This window comes from Gavia stellata, chromosome 29 (assembly GCF_030936135.1).
Source record: "Gavia stellata isolate bGavSte3 chromosome 29, bGavSte3.hap2, whole genome shotgun sequence".
Classification (NCBI taxonomy): Eukaryota; Metazoa; Chordata; class Aves; order Gaviiformes; family Gaviidae; genus Gavia; species Gavia stellata.
The window spans coordinates 7,539,568-7,558,863 of NC_082622.1; the positions used below are offsets into that span (position 1 = coordinate 7,539,568).

At 61.7% G+C, this 19,296-nt stretch overlaps 1 protein-coding gene across 1 annotated transcript in view; it reads right to left on the reverse strand.

Moving 5' to 3' along the window:
* Positions 1-8,090: 8,090 nt before the first annotated feature.
* Positions 8,091-19,296, reverse strand: part of FOXO6 (forkhead box O6) — a 36,498-nt gene continuing 25,292 nt past the window's right edge. Inside the window, exon 2 of the mRNA XM_059830887.1 lies at positions 8,091-9,503. Within this exon, the coding sequence (XP_059686870.1) occupies positions 8,091-9,503 (1,413 nt within the window). The remainder of the gene's footprint in view (positions 9,504-19,296) is intronic.

The window sequence follows — 19,296 nt, forward strand, 5'->3', positions numbered from 1 at the left end:
GGAGCAGATGGAGTTGAGGACAAGAGTGGGGCTGAGCACAGGGTCAAGGGAAGCTGGGAGAGGTGAAACTACAGCTGAAATGACTGCAGGAGAACAGCCTGCTCCTTGGGAAGGGTGCTGCTGCAGAGGGGTGAGGGTGTCACTGGAGCAGGAGTGAGGTTGGGTGGGAAGCGAGCCAGGCTGCGTTCCCACCGTGTTTCAGACCAGAACAGCCACTGACCCATCCTGTCCAATGTCTCGGCACAACATCAAATCCCACCCTCGCAGCTGGCTGCAACTCGCGCTTGTATGAGAGCTCTCAGTACACCGAGAGCTGTGTGAAGGCTGAGCCTGCTGGGCTCCTGGTGATGGCGGTGGCATTCGGAGATGGCACTGGGAGAAGGTCAGTGCGTGCGGAGCAGACAGAAGCTGTCAGCATGCAGCTCTGCTGAGCGTCTGGAAGGAGGACAACCATGGGGAGCAAAGAAACAGGCTCTGCCCAGGAGCCGATGGGAGATGCCCGGGGTTGGGGGTTTGCAGTCTTCCAGGAAGGACAGCTACTGACCAGGAGACTTGGCTGAAGCATGTCCTGGACTGCTGCCGTTGAGTTTTGGTATGGTGCAGAGCACACGGGAATTTGTGGGGCCCTGGGAGAAAAGTGGAGGTTGGCCTAATATTTTAAAAGGGGAAACAGGATGACGTGGGTAATTACAAGTCTGTCAGCCTGACATTGATCCCAGGCAAAATAATGGAACGGCTGATATGGAATGCAATGAATAAAGAATCAGAAAGGGTGATATAATTAATGCCAATCAACAGGGATTTATGGAAAATAGATCCTGTCAAACCAACTTGACGGCTTTCTTCCTGTTGTTTTTTCTTTCTTTAAATCCAGGATTACAAGTTTCCCCAGCGAGGTAGAGGGGTTCACTGAGGACACGGAGAACAGCAACAGGTCATCTGGGTGCCATGTGATGTTTTCTTACAAAAATAGGAAAACCCAAACCACTGTGTGGGGTGGTTTCAGACTGGAGAGGTCACAGGCTCGGCTGCACAGCGGTGGGCACAAACTGCCATAGCAGGACCCTGCAGGGGACTCTTCTCCCTGACAGGTCCCACCAGTGATGGGGAGGATGCGCCGGGATGTCTGCGTCCCAGCAGCGCCCGCAGTGAGGAGGCAGGTCCTGCTGGGAAGTCACCCATGGGGCTGAGGGGGACATCGGGGGTGATTTGCAGAGTGGGGAGCACTGGGCACCATACTGCCATGGAAAGGACTAATAATGCTGGTGGAAAGGGACAATGTGAATAAACAGTTGCGTTTCCTCTGTTGTTGCTCCCTGGAGTTGCTTCTCCAGTGCCCATGTCTTGTGCTGGATGGTGTAAAATCTGGGCAGGGATCCTGGAGCACACAGCTGAAGAGTGAAGGACCTTCTCTTGGTAAAAACACATCCTGGCTTCATGTCTCTGGTGAGACAGGAGCCTGCATGGCACAGACGGTATGGAGGAGCGAGAGGCTGTGTGGCCCCTTTTGCCTCCTGGCCCCACTATCTGGGAAACCTGTATGATCTGTCCATCTCCGTGCTGCTTGCTAAGGGGGTCCCTGTTCCTCTGGGCCCTGTTTGCAGCTGCTGTCTCCTCCTTTGCCTCACAGTGGGAGCTCATGCAATGGTATTCAAGCTCCCAAACCCTTCCTGGTGTCTCTTTTGCTCCAGCCCTGACCGCATCGGCCTTGGTTCTGCCCCTTGCTCCTACAAAATTCTGAGCTAATCCCACTCCAGAGCCGAGACCCTCATCTGACAGCTTGCTGTGATCACTGTGGCTTTGCCAGCCCTGTAATCTCTGCAGATGCTGCCAGCAGGGATCCTGTGTTACACTGCAGGTTTCCTTACAGCAAGGTGTGAGTGGCTTCACGTCAAGCACAAATCCCCGTGGAAACGCACAAGAAACACCTGGATCCCAGTGTCCTCCCCCAGATAACACCCTGATTATGCCCCCAGCATTTGAGCCTCATGTGACAACTGGGGTGACATCCCGTTGGGCTCTTGCAGCTCACCTGTGGCACATTCAGGCTGCTCCCGCCTCTTGCCCGCTCAGGACACAAATGCCACATCCCATCCCATGACACCCTCCTGTCCCAGGGAGCTCAGCAGCCAAAGAGGAACCCTCTTGCAGCACCCCTCCTCCAGCCGCACAGAGACAGACCCCTACTCCCCACCCGGTGTGAGCTGCTTGTCTCTGAAGTAGCTGCTGGTGCGCAACGCACCACGGCACAGCGCTGCCAGGTCCCCGTGTGCCCCGTGGCAGCACGGTGCTAACGACAGTGCCCTCCCGCACCCAGCCCGGCTCACTGCTGGGTCAGGGGCTGAAACTCCCTCCTCCGTTGAGCCACGGCAATTAAATTCTGCACTAATTGAATTCTCTGATAGGGAAGTCTTTAGTAGCTGAAATCCCTCCTCCCCTTCACCGTTTTGTCCAGGACTGACCTATAGGGACCAGCCTACGGGGATGTGCCTGGCCTTTGGGAGCGCCTCGGAGCCATGACCGCCCTGCCATGCTAATGACGTTTTCTGCAAGTTACCAGAAGACCATCAGTGGACAAGAACTGGGTGTCTCGAGCCTCCTTGCAGTACTCCCTGTACCCGCACTTTGCTACATGGCAGCGACATGGGGACAATGCCAGATCCACAAGAGTGGAAAGATGCTCCATCTGCAACACCAGTGAGTGGAGATGGCTGAACTGGTGACACTGGGGTGCTTGGACACTGGAGGCATACCATTCAGATGCTGGTGTGGCACGCACAGACTCCTGCAAACCGCAGCCAACAGCCCCTTCCACCGGGCATCACGTAGGTGGGGAGATGGTGGGGTTATTTTGAAACAGGCTTTGGAGGCTGCCTCAGTTTCCCCACCTTTGTTCTAGCTGTTTATCAAGGGAGAAGTTGAATTCAAGTCCTCCCCGAGTGGTCTGGGACAAGTCCTGCCCTCCCTGCAGAGCCCTAAAATCATAGAATCATAGAATCGTTTTAGGTTGGAAAAGACCTTTAAGATCACCAAGTCCAACCATTAATCTAGCACTGCCAAGTCCACCACTAAACCATGTCCCTAAGCACCTCATCCATATGTCTTTTAAATACCTCCAGGGATGGTGACTCTACCACCTCCCTGAGCAGCTTATTCCAGTGTCTCACCACTCTCTCAGTAAAGAAGTTTTTCCTAATATCCAGCCTGAACCTCCCCTGGCGCAACTTGAGGCCATTTCTTCTTGTCCTGTCACTTGTCACTTGGGAGAAGAGACCAACACCCACCTCACCACAACCCCCTTTCAGGTAGTTGTAGAGAGCGATGAGGTCTCCCCTCAGCCTCCTCTTCTCCAGACTGAACAACCCCAGCTCCCTCAGCCGCTCCTCATCAGACTTGTGCTCCAGACCCCTCACCAGCTCCGTCGCCCTTCTCTGGACACGCTCCAGCACCTCAATGTCCTTCTTGTAGTGAGAGGCCCAAAACTGAACACAGGATTCGAGGTGCGGCCTCACCAGCACCGAGTACAGGGGCACGATCCCCTCCCTCCTCCCGCTGGCCACACCATTTCTGATACAGGCCAGGATGGCGTTGGCCTTCTTGGCCACCTGGGCACACTGCTGCCTCATATTCAGCCGGCTGTCGACCAAAACCCCCAGGTCCTTTTCTGCCGGGCAGCTTTCCAGCCACTTGTCGTCCCCTCAGAGAAACCATCCGAAAGTCTCCCCAAGGAGAGGTAGGATGAGGAGGTGAGACTGGCTGGCCACACCACTGGGCTGGGCAGAGGAGTTTCGGAGGGGACCCATCCCCTCAGCCCGTTTCATGCCTGGCAGCAGAGCAATACACGACTTTCTGAGCACCTCAGAGGGGTTTCAGCTTCTCCAGCCTGCTTTAATGGGTGCTGGGGAGCCCCTTCAGTGGCCGAGTCCCCTTTTCGGGGCTGACTGAGGGGTCTTAGAGCAGACACCCATCCCTGAACCTGAGCCCTAAACCACAGAGGTGTTTTCCCAACTCACCCTGCCCCAAGACCCTAAATCATCACCCAAAATAGGAGCCATAGCCTCCAGCCACTTCGGTATTTTTTTCCAGGGTGGGAAATAAATTGACCCACAAAAGGGGAAGTTTCAGTCCAAACAGCTCCAAGAGCTGCTGAAAACGGGGATTTCCAGGCCAGTGGCTGGGGGCTGCACTCGGGAGCTTCACTGGGGAGTGAAGGGGCTTGGGGCAGCGGGCGCAGGGCATGAGCACCGCAACGAGCTGGACGTTGTCACCCACCACTGCACCGGACAGCAGTGACACTGAGGCAGGCCATCGGTTTCAGAAAATACTGGTAAAGGTCAGTAAATACGTATATTTATAGACTGCCAAGAACCATGTCCAGAGGTCTGCGTCCAGGTGGGACTGCACGGACACCTCCTCAGCCCAACCACCCCCATGCTGGGTGCAAGCTCTGTTTCACCAAACATCACATCTTCTCCTCGGTGGCTCTCCCCTGGTCCCCCCACCCTGACTGGTCTAGCACTGTCCCTCCTGTCTGAGCCCAGACACACGCAAGCATTGAAGGCAGCAGCCCTCCCTTGTAATATTTAAAACAATTTTATTCATGAAAATATGCTGTACAATGCACTATACACAGTTCTTTACATTGCCACATACACAAACTCTAATAGCACAATCAAGAAAGTTACCATTGCCTACGATAGATGTGTGGTGAGAGATGACGCCTGTCAGAGACCCTCCCCCCCAGTCTGTACAGTTATAAATACGAGGGAAAGGACGGACCGAAAACCGCCGTATGAAGAAAACTGGTGGGGCCCCTTCGGCGTCCCCTCGCTGCCGGCTCCTTGCTCCAGGCAGGGCTGGGGATGAGCGGGAGCCGGGAGGGGGGCACTGGGAGGGAGAGGGGGTGATGGGGCGGGGAGGCTGAAGCCGAGCGAGGTGGGACGTGAGGTGGCCTGTGCTCGGGGAGCTGCTTCCAGAGAGGGAACCTGGAGCTTCTCCCACCGCCAGACAGTGAAATAAATCCCTGGTTTCCCCTTCCCTGCCCTCACAGCAGTACCGACAGTGGGGCGGTGGGAGCCATGGGGGGCACGGCCGTGTCGGCTCCCCCAGGACATGCCTGCCCCACGTGCACGACGCACAGCCCCGTCACACCCGTGCCATCACCACCACCCCACCCGGGCACCATGGCCCCGGCATCCCCCAGCCTCCCGGCTCTGCTCCCTCTCCGCCGCGAGGCATCTTGCCTCCCCCTCCAGCCACCCCCCCCCTTCTCCAGGGTCCCAGCCACTTTGGGGGGGGTCTCTGTGCCCGCCTCCCGCTGCCCGCTGTCCCTCGCACCGCACGACGACTGTACACACGACGCTTACCAACACGACTCCACCGCACACACGACAACCCCACGGTCACGAACCACAAAGACAGCTTCGCAATGGGACGTGCCCCGGGGGTGGATGCCCGGGGGCACCACGCGGCGGGGCAGGGGGAGGCGAGCAGGGGGAGTGGGGCAGGCGCGGGACAAGGGGGGGGTCTTTTCTCTTACTGCTGGTGTGGCTTCCCCTCCGCAACGATGGTCAGCCTGTATCTGCAACACCGAAGGGGTTTTTGGGGGTCCCTGTGCCTGAGCATCCCATCTGCAAATGCCCAACTGCTGGGGTGAGCCCCAGCTCGCCTGCACTGCCCGGCGTGCTGGTGTGCTGCTGGATGTGTGCCTGGATATTGGATGCCTGGAAGAGCCAGGACCCCTTCTCTTTCTTCCAGGCTTGGGGGACAGAGCCCCCCTTTCTCCCGTGGCAGCCCCAGCTGCCCTCCCTGCCTCTCCTCGCTAGCAGTCCTTCACACCCCATGTGCGGAGTTGGGGTGCCGGGTTTTAAACAGCCATTTGCAATCGGTTTCCAACAATTTTAAATATGCCTGAAACGAGAGGTGGTGTATAAAACGAATGCGGTAATGATCCTGACCAAAGAATAATCCTTTTTAAAAAAGCATTCAAGAAAGATTATATATAATAGAATATATTAAATTCTGTACATGATCAAATAATGTAAACATAATTAATTAACCTGTAAGAATGTCTTTAGAGACTATGCCCGCCGTGTGCCCAGGGCGAAGGTGAACAGCGGCACATGGGGCTCCTCTGTCACGCTTTGCCACAGACACATGGGTCAGGAGAGGAGCGGAAGGTGCCCACCCCCAGGTCCCAGCCGGCCCCGGCTCCGAGCAGCCACACTTCCCCTATGGCTCGGTGGGACCCAGCACCTGCACCGTGGTAGGGGAGATGGTGCTGGAGCAAGAAGGGAAGAGCTGGGCCAGGAAAATGTGCTGGTTCAGTGGACTAACCCTTGCTGCAACCCAGGGGCAGGGGGTTTAGGGAAAGCCTGTGGTGCCCAGAAGGAAGACGGGATGTGCAGAGAGCCCGTGGGGCAGAGCAGCAGCTCCCACAGCTCCCTTCCAGACCCTCCATCAACTCTGGACCAGCCGCTCCAGCTGCCCGTCAGCCTGCCTGGCTGCCCCACTCTAAAAACCAAGGGCTGAGCTGCCCCACAGCGGGGAGCCTTCACCCCCACTGTGCAGGATGGCAGCGGGTCCCTCGACTACGCCTGCCCCGCAGAGCAGTGGGGCCAGTTTGGGCTCCTGACAGACAGCGGGACCGTGTGTGAATCGTGGTCCCCATGCCCATGGAGCACCGGCCCTTGGCCGATGGGTGCACCAGGGCTGACCCCTCTTGCTGCCATCTCCCTGGACCAGCTCTCCCGGCATCCTGGGGAAGGGCAGCGAGCCCTCAGGACAGGCATGCTGGCTGCTTCCTGGAGTCACTCCTGAAACCAGTAGCGACCCCCCAGGAGCCCCACAGCTCCGCTGTGAGCCCCGTGGCACCTCCCTGAGCTCTGCACACAGGGGAACCCGCATGGGTCACCTAGGCTAGGGGCAGGGTGGACCCCACGCTGCCTCAGGAGGCCTGGCCACCGCATCCCTCCCGTCCTCACATGCAGACACCCCCTTCTTGAGGATGACCCACATCACAGCCCCCCAGCTTCCACCCCATCATCCAAAGCCACGGCCAAGCCAAGATGAGACGTGCGATGAGGCGCAGCATTGCCCACGGCCTCTCTCCTCCTCTCCCTAAGCTCGACCCTTTCGTCCTTCCAATGCTAAAACTCAATGGCAAAAGAGTGCACGAAATCAAATAAATATGCCCCCCTCCCGTCCCTGTGAGCTCCCCTTGAGCCTCTGGCACGGGGGGACCCAGGCCAGCAGCACATGACTCCTGGCAGGACCACCCCATGCAGGGCTATGCACCATGCGCAGGAGCGTGCCCACGCCTGCTCCGGGCAGGGTACTGCAGCTTTCCCGTGGGCAGGCATGACCGTGGCACCCCCAGCCACAGCTGGGCAGGTGGGCTGCCGAGATGCTGTCCCCAGGGCTGCAGATTGCGCACCCTTCCCTCCATCACCAACCCACCTCCTCAGTGCTTGGTAAAAAATCCTGCCTGAAGCCACGCAAGGAGACCCGCAGTGGAGGTGGTCTGGGCGTGTGGGCTTGGCAGAGCTCAGATCGCCACCAGGATTTAGGGGTGACAAGCCCCCCCTTGCCCTGCAGGGTCCCTGCTCCTGACACTTCTACTTCCCGAGGTGGCTCAGAGAGGGTCCCTTTCCAGAAAGGGATGCCCACGCAGGGGTTTCCCACACCGCCAGCCATCACCACTCCATCACCCAGCCCAAAGACAAATCAAACTGGCACCGTCGCAGCGGGACACTGGGACCATCTGGAAAGGCTTTCCCTTCCTGCTCCCCCCCTGGACCTGCCTGGTTCTGGCTGCCTTTCCCGCCCACCTGCCCCACGTCCACGTCCTCTGGAGGATGCCTGCGGGAGGACTCAGCAGATCGGGCACATGTGTGGGCTGGGGGCTAGGGGCCCTACCCCGTCTCAATATTTGACCCTACGGTTTGTGTTTTGTGTTCGACCTCAAGCTCAGACCAATGGCTCTAGCCCATCTTAACAAACAAAGGCAGAAGAGAAAGGAAAAAAAAAAGTTAGTCTCAATGTTCCCCTCGTGGCTTCTCAGTGGCGAGCCCCCCTCCCCAGGGCAGGCATCACCCGGGCACCCAGCTCTGGTTCGTGGGCTGCGGACCCCCGGGCAGCACAGGCACGTTGAGCCCGTTCTGCGGCGGGAGAGCCGAGTCGAAGTTGAAGTCCATCTCGTCGCTGTCCATAAAGTCATTCAAGATGATCGACTCCACATCGCACTCCAGGCTCCCATTGAACATGTCCAGGTCCAGGTCTGCTGGGAACCTGTCTTGGCCCAACACGGGGGGGTGGACAGCCCCCGGGTAGGGGCCCTGCAGCGAATCCAGCAAGCTCATGTGTGCCCCTTGGTTATTAGCGTAGGAATGCAGATGCCCATGGTGCGGCATGGCTGTCATGCTGCACGTGTCACTGGGCAAGCTCATAAGGCTGACAGGATTAGCTAAGGCACTGGTGTTGACCGCAGGGTGGTGACCGGCTGGTGATGGGTGGTACAAAGCGTTGCTCTTCATGAGAGAGCCCGAGTGGGACGGGTAGGAGGACAATCCCTGCTCCCCGCTCCCGCACAGCAGCGGGTTGTGTCTGTGGCCACGGGCCGGCACCATGGGGCTGGCCTGCGGCAGGGGCAGGTCCCCCGGGACCATGCTCTCCTTGTGCGCGTAGGAGATGGAGGAGAGCAGGTCCTGCAGCGAGGCGTTCCTGTAGGAGCTGACGGGCGAGAAGGTGGCTTGCTTGTTCTCCTGGATGGTCTGCATGGGCAGGCGGCGCATGAGGCTCATGGCCGGCTGGCTGTAGATAGTCCCGCAGTAGGTGTTGGTGGCAGCCCCCATGGTGGAGCACTTGGAGTTGAAGGTGAAACTGGAGCTCCGCTGCCGCAGGGCAGCTGGGGGGAGCTGCTGCGAAGGGCTCATAGTGTAGCCATCCTGCAGGTCCTCCAGCATGCTCTCCCCGAGGCTCTCATTGAGGCTGATGGTGCCAGTCAGGTCAGTCAGCCGGGGCAGCTCCACGGAGCAGCGGGCGTTGAGGGAAGGAGACATGGTGCTGGAGGGGCTGGGGTACATCAGCGGAGAGGAGGGGGTACCATCATCCTCCTCCAGCTCATCCGGCTCATGGTTGGACATGATGGGCGAGAGGCGCCCGCTCAGCGTGCTGGCTGTGGAGTTGGCCCGCGTCCTAAAGTCCGCCCAGGCGTCATACTCATCGCTGGCGTGGGACGCGGGGCTCTCTGACCACTTGGCTTGCTGGGAGGAAGGGCTGTCCTCCCCACGCTCCTGCGTTACCTGCAGCTGCTTCTTCTTGCTGGCTTTCCCCTTGATCCGCAGGAACTTGCTGTTGTTGTCCATCGAGACCGCCCGCCGGCGGGGCGTCTTCCCTGTCTTGCCGCCCTCAGGGTTCAGCATCCACCAGGAGCTCTTGCCGGTGCCCTCGTTCTGCACACGGATGAAGCGGGTGTGCAGGGAGAGGTTGTGCCGGATGGAGTTCTGCGGAGACAGCAAGGACAGAGGGGATGGTCAGCAGCAGCTCCAGCACTGCGGGCAGGAGGGGGATGACCGCAGGGCTGGGGGGGGGCACGGGGTATCATGGGGCGCCTGGGCTCCATCCCCTGGGACGCTGCTGGGTCGGGGCTCGGAGGGCTCAGCTGGTGGGTCTCTCCCACAGCACTGCCGGGCATTTCACCTCTGGGAGCCCATGGGTCATGGCCCTGAGCTGCATCTATCAGCTAGCTATCGTTAGCACAATTACTGTCATGGCAGGGAGTGGGGGGGGTCTTCAGCACATGCTCTGGGGACCGGCACCAGGCAGGGCCAGGTCTCAGGGGAATCTTCTTCCCTGGCAAGAGCCTGGGGAGGGACAAGGTGAGGAGGTAACGAAAGCAGGGGCAAAGTCAGGCCCTGCACCATGTCCCTGCACAGGTCCAGATCTCTGTCTCTCCCAGCCCTGGCCACCCACGCTCCAAGCAGAGCCCCCCCGGGATGCTCCCAGCACAGCCTTGCCCCTGCGCACCTCTGCAGAGGTCCCAGCCCATTCTCCCCACCGCCAGGCACCCCACCAGCTCCACGGGCAGAGGGACACCCTTTGCCCACACAGCACCAGGCACCCACCCTCTGGAGCTGGCTCCAAACCGCTTTCCCTGCCCGGCATCGTTTTGCGGTGTGCTCCCCTCCTCCCTCATCACCGGGGAGGGAGAAGCATGTATTGCGCAGTGCGCGTAGTCACCGCCACAGCCCAAAACAACACATCAGCACCACGTAAGCGAGGTCTTGTCCCCGAAAGGCCTGTCACCCCCTGCGAGCAGGGCCGGGGGCCCAGGTGGAGAGGGTCTGGTTCCCTGCGTGTCTGCAGGCTGGGCCCGGTGGCAGGGACAGAAGGCACGCACCCTGCCCGAGAGGCTCGGGCATCACAGCACGGGGCTGTGCAAACCCAGCTACAACCCCCACTGCCCAGACAAGGGCCGCTCGGGGCGTGCTTTCTCCCCTGACACTTCTGCACCCACATCCAGCACCTCAAGGGGTTTTCCTACTGAGAGCAATACCCTGCTCCCCTTGCCCTCGCCTGCTGCTGCGGCTCTGAGCAGCTCACTGGCCGGAGCAGGGATGCCCTCGCAGAAGGCAGGAGGAGGCAGGGAACTTGCACCAGGGGCCACGTCCCAGTGCAAGCGTGCCCAGCTGCCACTGCCCCGTGGGGTGACAGGCTGCGGTTACCCTGGGGAGATGCCATCAAAGCTGCGGCCAGGGGAGGAGAGGGGACGAGGACATCTGCCTCTTGCTGCTGATCTCCTGCAGCTCACGGGATGCCACTCCAGCTCCCTGTGCCTCGGTTTCCTCGATGTCCAGAGGGGAAAGGCAAGACGCAGAGCCCAGGGAAGAGCATCCCAAAGAGGCATCAGCCCACAGCATAGAGACCCTTGCTCCAGCGCTGCCTGCGGGCTGGGGCTCCGCTGCCGAAGGGAGGCAGGCAGCTGCTCCTGCCCCGGCCGAGCTGCAGGACGGGCAGAGGGATGAGGAGGGGGAAGAAACCAAGGTGCTGGGGAGAAAGTTTGGTGCCGTTGCCGGTGTACAGTGGAATACTAATGAAGAGGCGAGTGAGCTCCAGCCTCATCTATCATATTATGTAATGGCTTACTTCTCTGCACTTCATTTATTTGGAGATTGCTCCCAGGCTGGCTCCTCGCCAGCAGCCACCAAATCCAAGTCTACAGAAATCAATCTCGCGCTGACTGATTAAGCCGTGTTTAGAACTAATTGCTCCTTCGTGTGTGGGGAGAATAAATTATGGGCTTTAATTTCACATCTTTAAAATGCAACTGCAGGTATGGGCTAGCCGTTAACCCCTTCCTGCACGGCCCCGTGCACAGCTGGGGAGGGGGCAGGCCATGGCTGGCATGGCTCAGGGAACAGGCTGGGACACGTGCTGCCCTCCTAGGTGGTGGCTGCCCGTGTCGATGCTCATTGCCTTCAGCCGGAGGAGGCTGAGCCCTGGGCCAGCGTACCTGGCAGGGAGAGGTCTCTCTGACCGCCCCCCAAACACCTCTGCTTTGAAACACAGGAGGACCCCCTCCATGTGACTGAGCCGCAGTGCAAGCGGCAGGGCACAGAAGCAGGGCACATCTGCAGAGCACGTGGCCGTCACCGCGTTTGCAGAGCCAGAGCCACCAGCCAGCTCAGCCCCATGGTGCCACCTTACAGCCACACACAGACACCCGGGGGGCTGGGGATGCCTGAGCATGGCTTGCTGGGGTGATGCTCAGCTGCTGCTGGACCCCTCACAGGAGTGGGGACCCCCTGCACAACCCCGGTTCCTCCCTGCCAGTGCTCCCCGGGTCCGCTCAGCCCAGGAGGCAGGAGGTGCTGCAGCCCTCCGCGGCTGGGACTGAGCTGCCTGCAGAGAAAGGGGATGGTGTTTGTGGGGTTTGGGAACACCCAGGACTGGACAGGGATGACATTCAGCACGGTGCTAACCTTCTGCTCTGCTACTGCCTCCTGCCCGCTTCACAGCTCCAGCGCAGGGCACCCAGGCACCCAGCACCACCCATCAACCCAGGGCCAGGCTGGTGTCGGGCAGGGGACAGGGCTGGTGCGGGGAGGCTGGTGGGGTCAGGCTGCCTGAGGGAGAGGAGGGGAGGGGAGGCTGCTGCCTCTTCTGCAGCGGATCTTCATTAAGAGCCAAAAGACAGCAGCAATTAAGCGCGTGGCGCGGCGAGCCCGGCTCTCTCCTCATTAGCACCCCGACGCGCTCGGCTGGCCGTGGCTCGGGGTGCACGGCGCAGGGCAGCGGGCTGCACAGGGGCGGGCCAGGAGCTTATTAACACCACGCAGGCAGGGACCTGCTTCACCCGCCACCACCCTGACAGCTCCCGGCAGCCCCACGAGCCCCCGGCGTCCCACAGCACCCAGTCCTGGGCTGGCAGGGAGCAGCACGTGATTGGACACCCCGAAATGTGGGGCTCAGCTCCTGGCCAGCCCGTGGCAGTGTGGTGATGTGCAGGGGACAAAAGGGCTGGCAAAAACTCCCTGACAGCAGCTGCCTTGGCAGGGGTGTGCACCAGAGTCTGGCAGATTTTGGCGGGGTGCAGGGGGAGCAGGCAAAGGCTGGTGCCAGTCCCAGGGTCCCCACGACACCTCCGACACTGCTCTGCCCCTCTCTGCCCTGTGAGCCGAAGTCCTGCACCACTTCTCACAGCAACCCGGACCTTTGCAGGGCTGACCATGCCCTGCACCCTTGCTCTCTCTCCCTCCCCGTCCCCGTCTGCCCCCATGGCACACCCTCCCTGCCTGCCCCACTCCAATGGCTCAGGCCCCTCACCAAAGCAGAGAGATGCTCCCAACATCCTGGCCCCACACGGCACCGCAGCCCGCGGTACCCAAACGGTGCAGGGCAAGGAGCATCAGTGCCCAGCGTGCATCCAGACTGTGCCACGGCCCCTGCCACGGAATGACACCCACCGTTTCAGCCACCAGCCCTCACCCCCGTAGCTCTGTGGAGGGGCAGGGGATGCTCTGGGTAGCGGAGGAGAGGGCTGGAGGTGACACCAGGGCTGCCAGGTGTTGCAGGTGGACCCAAGCCCTGCTCAGCCCTGGTTGACACCAAGGGAGGACGAGGCTGGAGCCCACGCCAGCCCCTCACCACCGGCTACTGGAAGCTTAGCCAACCTGGAAGACCCCGGTGCCATCCCAGTGTCCGTCTGCCAGGGGCTGGCCCTGCTGCAGGGCCTGGCATGGGGATGGAGGGGCTGGTGGGAGCCGTGGACACCCATGGAGCATTCTCACCCCCCCAGGAGCCCTTCTCCACCGAGCCTCATTGTCAGGGGAACAGCCAGTGTGAAATCGGTCTGATTAGCAATTAGTCCCATTGTAAAAGGATTAGCCGGACCCCATTGTTTGGATGAGTGACTTGACTATCAATTTGCATCTGGCAGCAATGATGATGCTGGTGCTGTGCTGGGAGCGTTTCCCGTGTCCTTTTGACTGGACAGACGCTGTCTGGGGAGGCTGTCCCCGGCACAGCAGTGGGGTGCTGGTGGACCCCTGAGATGGGCGTCGATGCCAGGCACAAAGGTGCCCTTCGCAGGATCCCGGGCACCTTGCCGATCCCCACCACCAGCAGCACCCCAGCAGCGTGTCCCAGGGGGTCACTCCTCCAGCCTTGGGGTGCCTACGGGTGTCGGGGTGCAAGACGGAGCTGGACATCCTCCTGCCTGCCCCGAGGAGAGCACAGGGTGGGGGAAACAAGTGCAATTCAAGAGAGAGCGGGATTGCAACAAGCCCTGGTCCGGGCCAAAGCTGGGGAGAGCAAATGAGGGGGCCCTATTGACCTGTCCCTATCCCTGCCACATCCTCTGCGCCCATATGTTGTCCCCGTCACTGTCCCTGGGCTGCTACCCCTCCCTGCTGTCCCCATGTCACCCAGGGTTTTTCTGAGCAAAACCACAAAAGCCCAAAATCCCAGACGCCAGCCTCCTCCCTGCGCATCCTACCCCTCCCAATGGCAGCAGAGCCTGGTCATGCTCGCGGAGACCCCGCGTGCTCCCAGTGAGCACCAGACCCACGGCCAGGGTCTGTACGTCTATCCGGGCTCCTGGTCCATCCAGCTAATGAGCCTGTTACCTGGCGGAGATTCACAGGCTGGTTAACAGGAGGAAGCAGCGACAGGGCCACTAACAAGTGCTCTGTCGGCTGCTCTCCAGCAGCACGAGGATGGCTCCAGGGGTTAATTGATGCTTATTTACTTCTCGTACATAAAAATTGCCAGCGTTGGAGGAAATATTCCAGTGGTCAGAGGCTGCTGACAGCCCCTATGGTGCCGCATCCTGGGGGATGCTGTTCAGAGGTGGCGGTGGCATGGGACAGTCACCAGTGACACCCCCAAAGAAGTCTTATTTGCCCAAGAAACGGCACTGCCCATGGGCACCAGCACCTAAGTGCAGGATGGCCATCACCGTGGCCTCCTGGCACCATCCCCTGGGGATGGCCAGCCCTACTCCCTGCCATTGGCGTCACCATGCCACCCACCACCCCAGCGTGGGCCTGTCCCCTCCGTCCTGCCCGAAGCAGCTGGTGGCGGTGCGCAGTCCACCAGCCCTGGCACCAAAGCGCTGCATCCTGAGCACGGCCCACGCCTGCCTGGCGAGCAGATGGCAGCTGGCATCCTGCGGCAGCACGCCCCGCGCGCCAGAGGGATGACAAGCATCCCAGATGCTCGCGAGCGGGACGGACACCCCGTGCTGACAGCAGCTGGACCCCCGCGCTGTGCCTGAGACAAGGAGCAGGATGAGACCCCCATCACCTCTGGTGACTGCAGGCACATCAGCCAGCTCCACGGCAGCCCTCCATGCACGGGTGGGTGAACCCAGCACCAGCTTCAGGCGGGGGGAAGCGGCACAGAGGAGAAAGCCAGGGAGAGGGCAGGCAGGTGGCTGTAAATCCAGCCTAACACATGACAAGGTTCCTCCAACTCCCCAAGGATGGGACACAGCCTGGCACCGGCAGCGTGCCAGGTTCAGGAAGGCTGTGAATCCCCGCTGGCCTCTCTGCTGTGAGCAGCCCCGGTGATGTCCCCATCTCCCCGCTGCCGCCGGGGCTGGGGCAGCACGCGCTTGCCGGGAAGGAGCAGCCCCCGGCGCAGGGCTCAGCAAGGCAGTTTTGAGCAGCTGCCATGCGCAGGGGATCTCCTCTGCTCCAGACCTGCAGCCTGTGCTCTGCACTGCCAGTAGCATGCCGGAGTGTTACTGCCCCACCGCACACCCCGCCACCCCCCTGCGCTGCCCTCTCCTACCCCAGGCAGCCCTCTGCAGTGCCCTGTAGCCATGCAGGTGCCCCACAGCCAGCCCTCTGCACCGCCCCACGCAGAGCCCCAAAACCAGCTCTCTGCAATGCCCCACAGCACCCCATGCTGTGCCCCATAGCGTCCCACAGCCCTATCTCTGCAGCACCCTATAGCATCTTACAGCAAACCCACTGCACTGCTCCACCAGCTCCCTGCAGTGCCCTATAGCATCCTACAGCCAGCCCCCCTGCAATGCCCCATAACACCCCCCAGCCCCTCGCACTGGCTCGGGCACCCCACAGCCAGCTCGCTGCCCCCAAGCTGGTTCCCGGGTCCTGTCTGACATCTCCCCCTCGGGGAGCCGGGGCTGTCCCCCCCGCCCCAGCATGTCCTTCCCCGGGGCATCGCTGCTGGAGCTGGGCAGGGGGAAGTGCATGGGCTGCCCGGTGCCCCCAGGAAGGGCACGGCGGGGGCAGAGGCAGGGCGCCCGCCTTCCCGCCGCGGGGGTCTCGCCGGCGGCTGCCGAGCGGAGGCGAGCATATTCGGGTCAGTGCGTCGCCTGAGCAGAGCCGGTCTGACGTGCTGCTAATTGAACCAAATGCCCATTAGAGGCGTGACGGGCCGTGTCCGTCCCAGGCCCTCCGTCGCAGGTGGCTGACACGCAAGGAGCCTGAAGGCTGTTCAGCACGGCTGGGCCAGAGCATCTCCCGCCTCCTCATGCATCACGGCCAGCTCGAAGCCCAGCCGGCATCTCATTAGGAGCTGCTAATCACCCCCTTGGCGTGTGCTGGGTGGGTGGAGAGGGGCAGCTTGGGCTTACGGGAGCCCCCGTGCTGCAACCCCCCCGTTCCTCCAAAGCCCCCCAAAGCCTTTCTCCGTGCCACCCCCCGGGGCAGTGCAGGGGCAGAGCCTGGCAGGGACCGGGCAACAGGGTCCAGCCTTGCCCTGCCCCACAGGTCCACAACGCTGTGGAGCAAAGGATGGCTCCAGGCAAGTCCCATGCTCTGGGGTGTAGGAGTGGAGCCGTCCCCCAGCCCGTGTTCCTCTGCTGTTCCCTGGGGCTGGGTGATGGTGTGCCCCAGACCAGCCTCTCCCGAAGGAGACGGTCCAGGTGGAAACTGCCACTGTGACCCCAACCCACTGCCAGCACTCGCCAGCCCCATCCCAAGCCTGGCTGTGGCTGTCTGGGCTCCGGGCTAGGCTTCAGGACAGAGATGGGTGCTGTGGTGGCTGGATGGGTCCCCAAGGCAAAGCCCATCCCCTGCCCGGCGCCGTGCCAGTCCTGGCCCACCTTTGCCATACACCTCGTGGCTCACAGCGGGTCTAACCCCCGGCACAGCCCCCCGGGGAGCAGCCCGGGCTGTGCGCCCGGGCACAGTGCTCCCCCTCACCGCCCCCGTGGACTTGGCAGCTGAGTTTGTGTTTCACGACTGGCTCGGTGCCTCCCTCCCCCTCCTGACCATGAGCTCTGCAAGCGATTCCCAAACCCACCGGAGAAGTGACTGACGTAAATGAAACCACACACCGCTCCCCGTGCCCACCCCTGGGCAGCCCCCCCATGCCCATCACTTGCTCCACAGCCCTTGGCCGGGGATGCCTGCTTGGGCATCCCTGCTCTGCCGCCTCCATGCAGCCTGGCTCAGCTTGGAGAGCCCCAGGTGGGTGCCAAGCCCCGGGTCCTTGGCTCAGCCTTTTCGGCACACCGGGGCTGCACAGCAGGGTGCGATGCCCCGCACACCTCTGGCCAGGAGGGAGCTGGTGGCGGGCAGCTCGGCCACATCAGGAGACTCCTTATGCCCAGGCTGGAGCCATCCCAACGGTGGCAGCAGTGCCACTGGAGGAGAGGTGGCAGGCGCAGCCAAGCACCCCTCTCCCGGCCCTGGTTACTGCTGCTGCCAAACAGCTGGTTGCTACCACGTTCTGCAATGGGAGTGTTGCCGTTTCCATGGCAGCCGGTTTATTGTAGCCAGCCGCCATCACTCCACGTCCCCTTCAAAACCAGGAGCATCCTCCCTGCCCCGGCGGGTCCTGCCATGTCCCCATCCCTGGGGAACCTCGCTGTGAGCCTGCGGAGCACCCGCAGCACCTATCCCCTGTGGAGACAGCCTTTTCCCACTGTCTGGAGGGGACAAACACAGCACCAGCATCTTCCCCACTTCCCGCTACGGCAGTGGGGCTCACACCAGCTCAGCCACCGGGTCCCGGTGAGGTGGCTCAGGGGATGGGTCCCCAGAGCCCTGTGGGAAGGGGATGGATGTATGGGGACAGCATCAGGACTGGCATCGGGTGATTTCAGTGCTGGAGGGACACCTGGATGGTAAATTGTGCTCCCACAGTCTGCTCAAAGACACTCCCTGCTCCGGTTTGCTCCTCCCTTGGCCAAAGCCTTGGGCTTCTCCTGATGGGGCCAGCACAGCCCCCAAACCCTCTATGACTTTGCTGGGGCTCTGCATGACACCTCCTCCTCCAACCATGGCCGTTCCCAACCTGGTTCAGGACAGAAGGGGCCAGAAAAGCTGATCCCCGGTGTGGCTGGCAGGGGAGAGGTCCCTTCACCCCATGGCGTCTGTCCCAACCGTGTCCTACCGGGCAGCCGCAACCACCACCCCGAGGGGACCACCAGGACCATCCATCCTCAGTGCTACCGGACTTTGCCAGGGGGACCAGCGGGACCGCGGGGGCAGAGCAGGAGCCCTGGGTGCGATGTGTAAGGCAGTAATCCCTCTGCGCCCCCGGCAGAACCGCCATCTCCACGAATCCCGCCAGCGCTGCCGGGCCCGCCACACGCGCTCCCCAAAGGGCTCATTAGATCACACCAGGGCAGCTGCAGATAACGAGCAGGCGCGCTCGCCTCCCGGGGAAGCGGGCAGAGAGCAGGCAGGGCTGGGGAGCTCGGGGACCCTCCTGGGGGAGCCCAGGGGCTCAGCAGGTGGTGGCCTGGCCCCGTATGGTGTCACTGTCCCCACAGTCTCCCTTGCTAAAGGCACAGGCTGCACTTATGGGGTGCAGAGCCCAGGGCTGAGCCCAGCGAGGGATGTTTCGGGGGAGCTCGGTCTTTCCCAGCACCCTGCAAGCAGGCAGGAATTGCACGGGTGCAATCACACAGCGGTGAGTGCACAGAGCCCGGCTGCAGGCTCGCCTCGGCACTGGGTGCCACCAGGAGACACAACCCAGGCAGAGCTGGGCTGTTGCTGTAGCGTGCCCCAATGCCAAGGTGATGGGCTGGCTCCACACTCTCCCTGGCTACGGGGTCCCTGCCTGCAGGCTGCACACCGGTGCCAGCGCAGGGCTGGCAGGAGGCAGGGGTCAGCCAGGAGCCTCTGCCCACCTCCTGCCTGCTCTGCCTGCCTCCAGCCCCACACATGTCCCATATCCCTGCCCTGTAATGCAATGCCAAAAGAGGGAAGGGGGGTTAGGTACCAGACAAGCTGTGTCTGTGTGTCGCGCATCTCCGAGCCGGCTGGCCCCGGCACAGCCACCCGCTCGCCTTGGGACCGGCCTCGCAGGCGGCTGCTGGGCCACCTGCCCAGACCAGATGGCAGGGGGACCTCGCGGTGCTGCCGCGCATGGCACTGCTCAGGGGACCTGTGCCAGACCCCGCTGTTTGCCCTGCTCATATTCGGCCCTTCGGTGATGCTGAGGACAGGCTGTGGGACTGGCAGTAGCAAGGGATCACTGCGCATGGGGTGAGCGTGGGGTTGAGCTCTGCGCCCTTTGCAGCACTCCATGAGAGCCCCAGGCAGCAGCCTGCCCTCCCAGGCCAGCACAGCACCCAGCCAGCCCCAGCTTCCCAGATCACAGCACCCCAACACTCACAGCTGGAAACCACGTCCTCTCCCAGCTCCCCAGAAAATGCCGTGGCACCGAGCCACATGCTGAGAAATCCCCCCAGCACAGCTACCCAGCGAGGCTGAGCCCACACCCACACAGCGTGGTCGTACTGTCCCCCCGCACAAGCCACCCCAGAGCTGGATAAGACCTGGAGCCTCCCTCGAGGGTCCCAAGGGTGCT